Source organism: Corylus avellana, chromosome ca2 (genome assembly GCF_901000735.1).
Source record: "Corylus avellana chromosome ca2, CavTom2PMs-1.0".
Classification (NCBI taxonomy): domain Eukaryota; kingdom Viridiplantae; phylum Streptophyta; class Magnoliopsida; order Fagales; family Betulaceae; genus Corylus; species Corylus avellana.
Genome location: NC_081542.1, coordinates 47,322,168 through 47,327,499, shown reverse-complemented (window position 1 = coordinate 47,327,499; position 5,332 = coordinate 47,322,168). Strand labels below are relative to the sequence as shown.

Here is a 5,332-nt window from a genome sequence, read left to right as displayed (position 1 = left end):
GGTTGTCTTTCATTTACTAAATGTTTGTCTAGATTTACTTTCCACTGATGAAATCTTATTTAATGGGAGTTTTCACACACTACACCTTCGCATGTGTTTTCTGAGTTATTGTTTCCTTGGCTGAATTCACAGAAAAATAATGCGTCATGCATATGGTACATTTATGGTGTGTGTGTAGTATGTTGGTCACTCCGAATTGTTAAGATATTCATAAGAACGAGCATGAGGTGTTGGATATCAATACAAGTTTTATTTATGGTCAATTTTTTTTTTTGTTTGTGGTTTCTGTTTAAGGGGAAGAAATTTTTTTTATGATCTTGCATTTCACTCATTATGAACAGATTTGGTTTGGTCATTGTTTATTCTTGTTCCACATATGCTTTGATGAATTTTGTGAGTGTTTCAGGAACCATGAAGACCTTTTGTCATTCTGTGACAAAAAGGGGGAGTTGATTTTGATGTGTCATTGTCATTTATTTTTGTCCCCGAATGGCCAAAAGGGGGAGTTTGTTAGGTTATGTTTTAGCTCATTCGGTTTGCGTGTAAAGTTGGTGAAAATGAAGCATCTTAACATGTCCAGAAAACAAATTCTAGAAGGCAGGTCCGGACCCCCAGAAGCCAGGTCCGGACCCAATTTCCAGAGAATACCTATTGAAGGGCATGTCCGGACCGCCAGAAGCCGGGTCCGGACACAAAAACCAGCAAGCCTGTTTTGATGGGCAGGTCCGGACCGCCAGAAGCTGGGTCCAGACCTGATTTCCAGAAGCTGCTTTTTACAGAGCAGGTCTGGACCGCCAAAAGCTGGGTCCGAACCTGATTTCCAGAAACTGGATTTTGAAGGAGAGGTCCGGACAGCCAGAAGCTGAGTCTAGACCTCATTTCCAGAAAGCGTTATTTTTCTGAGATGTCCGGACACAAGATTTGGAGGTCCGGACATCACTAGGTTGCGCATATGTAACCCTAGCCATGTCCGGACCCCAGATTAGCCATGTCCGGACACGGCAGCTTTGTTATGTTTTATTTTCTATTTAAGCAAACTAATTTGCCATTTATTTGTACGTATTTTTTGGAGAGCAAAATTATAGAGCCTAGAGAGAGAGATTTTGTTCTAGGTTTGTTTGAGAAAAGGTTAAATACGTGAAGCCAATCGGAGTTCCGGTGAAAGGAAATCTTATAGAAGAATTGTGCCAGATGTTCTGGAAAGGGCTACTGCGGTAGAAGTGAAGTGGGTCGCTTGTCGTGTACAAGGAAGAGTAAATTGCAAAGGTTTTGTAATTCTTCTTGTATTCCTTATTCTTCTCATAGTGGATTGATTTCCTGGGTTTGGCTGCCCCGGAGAGGTTTTACATTTAGAGAGTTCTCTAAATGGTTTCCTCTTCGTAACCAAATATCTGTGTTCTTGATTTTCATTACATATCTGTATTTGGTTGACTATTGATTGTTAGGTCAGATCTTATTCCGCTTAATAGTTGTGAATCACCTAGACAATTGAATAGGTGTCTTTTGGAGTCGTTTTAGATTTTTCAGATTTGATATTGGAAATAATCAGATATCAGAAACCCCTTTTGGTCCGAAACCCCTTCTCGCCCAAATCGCTGGCCGTTTGGTGAGGTGCGAGAGCGCGAAAGAGAGGCGAGAGAGACGTGAGACATGAGAAGAGAGAGGAGAGATGAGAGAGAATCAGTTGTTTATAATTTAATAATGCATTGGGTATCTACAGTGTTTCCATTGGATGTGGGTAATTTTTTTGGAGATTTTCTCTTAACATAGGGACGGGAATAGGCTATAAGGAGTCTGCTGCTAGTGCTGTAATCATGATGTATACAATTCCTTTTCTTGGCATGCAAAAATCAGCCTGTTTATGTTAATCAATACTACTGTTTCAGATACAGAATTGTCCAATCCTACAATTCATTAAACTCAAATAAAAAATAACTGAAATAATGAAAAAAATTATATATAGCTAAAAAAATGTGTTTCAATTTTTATGAAAAAAAAGGGGGGTTGTCAGTTACTATAACCAACTTTTAATAAGTAACCGTTGGTTGTGGTTATTTAAAAATGAATAATGACTTAAACTGGTTGTGGTTGTGGTTAAGAAGAAATAACCGCAACTACAATTATTTGTACACATTCAAAATACTTTGTTGCACATTGCTGTATCCAAAAATGAAGCCCAAGCAAGTTCTCCTTTTTTTTTTTTTTTTTTTTTTAATTGAACGAGAATAAAGTTGAAACATTGAGAATAAAGTTGAAACATTAATGGAAGAAATAACCCCAACTACAATTATTTATTTATTTATTTTTGATATGTCCACACAATAAGGGGAGAGGAATTCGAACTAGTGACCACCGCTTCATAAGGCGTGGTCCCCAGCCAATTGAGCTACTCTTGTGACGCAACTACAATTATTTGTACATCTTCAAAAATACTTTGGTGCACATTGCTGTATCCAAAAATGAAGCCCAAGCAAGTTCTCGTTTTTTCTTGTGTTTTTTTACTGAACGAGAATACAGTTGAAACATTAATGGAGGTCTATCGTACGTGCTGAAAGGAGCTTACTATAACTTATAAGGATTCACTATCAGTGATTAAATCATTTTTTACGTGAGCTTTTTGTTATTTTGTGTTTTCATTTTAATTTATAACATCTGCTTTTATTTTTATTTTTGTGTCCCTTTTCAAGTTTGTTTTAGCATTTAATTTCTATTTTTAACGTGCTTTTTAGTGTAACATTTCTTCTCTTATTGTCCAGACAATCCAGTGACCCACCAGTGACCCACCAGACAATCCAGCAAACGTCCTTTATTGTCCGCGAACAACGTTAACAAACGTTGATTCATTGACGTGTACGCAGGTCTGATCATCCAAATCCTATGAATACAGTTCTACTGTACGGCCAATCTAGCTTCTCATCATTTAAAGCCATAATTATGCTTATTATATATAGGAATACTTCTGCCTCTCCGCTCAAGTCTCCGTAGGTCCCGTTTTCTTCTTTTTTTAAATTTTTTCCTCAGCCCCGATGCTTATTATAGGAATCCATATTCCTGCCTCTCAGCTCAAGCTAGCGACCTCTCTCAAGTGGTTCCCCTTTTCTTTTCTTTTTCTATTTTATTTTTGTACGTCTGGATTATTCCTTTATATCTACGCATATCTGTATGGATAAACCAATCGATCAACTTCTAATCGGTTTGGCATATCGTTTTATATTTGTTGAACTATAATGTCTTTTATGCATAAAAGATACATTACATGTCACCATATATCGTGTTCATGTGTCAAGAAGACTAGTCTTATATTAGAAAATAAAACTATACTGAGAAACCTTTCTATAAATAGCATCGCCTTCTAAAAATACTTTGTTTAGTGGATCCCAAGTCTCCTTAATTTTTCAATCATCTCATTCAGACATTTTCATAGATTATATATATACAAGAACAAATTAGCAAATTAGATTTTGCTAACAAAGACACTAAAAAACACCAAATCAACAAAAGCAAATGCACGTGGACTGACAACTCATAAGATTCCAAGATATGTAAACAAATAAATCACAGTACCACTGACCTGCAAGACAAGCCCTTTACGCTTCAATGTTTGGCCAACAACGTAAAAATCGTTGCTTCAGTGAGCTGTGCAGATCCGACATCGATATCCAATCCTATAAATAGAGGACGCCCAATCTTCTCATTTAAAGCCATTTCCTTTTACAATTAGACAAAAAAAGAAAAGAAAAAAAGAAGCCATTTCCTTTTAACTTTCAGACTACTATCAGGTACCTCTCCTAAAATGGATGGGAGTCTGAGGGACAGTACCGAGCAAAGAAACATTGATAAGTGTTTGAGAGAGGCTGCTGAGCAAGGAAACATTGATGCCTTATATGTATTGATAGAGAAGGATGCACATGTTTTGGATAGGGTCGATAAGATTCCATTTGTTGACACTCCTTTGCACATAGCTGTATCTGCGGGGCACATCCATTTCGTCAGGGAGATCATGGGCTTAAAGCCCTCGTTTGCTAGGAAGCTTAACCAATATGGCTTAACCCCTCTTCACATTGCTTTGCAAAAAACCATGCTTTTAATTTTGAAAAAGATTACATCTTGCAAAGAAAACAAGCCATATTGGTTGACCGACTACTTGATTTTGATAAGGACTTTGTCCGTGTCCGAGGAAGGGAGGGTGTGACTCCTTTGCATTACGTAATTCAAAAAGGAGACCTCTATTTTTTGAAGAAATTTTTAGAAGCCTGCCCCGAGTCTCTTGAAGATGTGACAATTCGAGGAGAGAATGCCTTGCATATAGCCTTAAAATATGACATGATCGATGTTTTTCGGTACCTGGTACAATGGCTTGGGCGGGCTTGTTTTAAAGATGCCAAATTGTTGCAGGGGAAACTGCTTGATGGGCGGGATGATGACGGCAACACTCTTTTGCACGTTGCAGTATCCAGAAATCAACCCGAGGCAAGTCCTTTCCACTCAAGTTTTCTATCATGTTGGGTGACCCAAAATTTTACTTGAGCTTTCGGTGTGATATTTTGCTTTTATTTTCGTGGGTTCTAAAGTTTTGTTTATAGCAATATTTGGGTTTTTATTTTTAATTAATTGGGGCGAATGTAACGCTCCACCCCAAATGATACTCAATATTGTATGTCTGTTTTTGGCTCTCGCAAACCAGATATTTTAGAAGGTTACCTATCCTATTACTACTTTCGCATAAGCTTGTTTAACTGCAGAGTTCTGATGAGATCATGTCCACTACGGCTTTAAAACGTGTTAATGTCAAAAAGGGTGTGAGTATATATATAAGTACATCTCCATCTCCAAGCATGTGAAACGCCACATGGCCCACATCAAGTGTTTGGATCAGTAATTATATATGCATCTCTGCTAATTTTCTGCATCTTGCAGGTAGTGTCATGGTTATTGGATCAGTAGTTCATATAAAGAATCCTGAGGATCATACGGTGCTTGGCATCTTGGAACTCCAAAGCCAACAAACACAGGTGGACAACCATTGGTGGCAGATCGAGGATCTTCACTCATAGGGGGCATTTTTTTTATGAATAAAAAATTAAAATTAATTAAAAATATTAAAATAATAATTAAATATAAAAAAATGACAAGCTTTTATTTATAGAGATGCTCTTCTAATTTGGTCTTTATCACTAGGATTATAATCGCACCTTTTTTTTTTAAAAAAAAAAAAAATTTATGGGCAAATTTGCTAAATCTATTTCAACACTCGTTTAGAGTTTGATTGGAACTCAATAGAATCGTTGTTTTTATCTATAATATCAGATAACTACAATTATATATTTATACA

At 36.9% G+C, this 5,332-nt stretch overlaps 1 protein-coding gene across 1 annotated transcript; it reads left to right on the top strand.

Annotated features, from left to right (window-relative positions):
* Positions 1 to 3,793: 3,793 nt before the first annotated feature.
* On the top strand, positions 3,794 to 5,054 carry LOC132170064 (ankyrin repeat-containing protein BDA1-like). Its single transcript, XM_059580976.1, has 4 exons — positions 3,794 to 4,017; positions 4,116 to 4,470; positions 4,743 to 4,803; positions 4,918 to 5,054. Exons 1-4 carry the CDS (start codon positions 3,794 to 3,796, stop codon positions 5,052 to 5,054), a joined length of 777 nt encoding a protein of 258 aa, XP_059436959.1.
* Positions 5,055 to 5,332: the final 278 nt, after the last annotated feature.

Excerpts from the sequence above, each read along its gene's own strand:
- LOC132170064 (XM_059580976.1), top strand. The coding sequence starts at position 3,794 with ATGGATGGGAGTCTGAGGGACAGTACCGAGCAAAGAAACATTGATAAG. Across the intron at positions 4,018-4,115 it reads ATCATGGGCTTAAAGCCCTC|AAAACAAGCCATATTGGTTG; the intron begins GTTTGCTAGGAA and ends CATCTTGCAAAG. Across the intron at positions 4,804-4,917 it reads TAATGTCAAAAAGGGTGTGA|GTAGTGTCATGGTTATTGGA; the intron begins GTATATATATAA and ends TGCATCTTGCAG.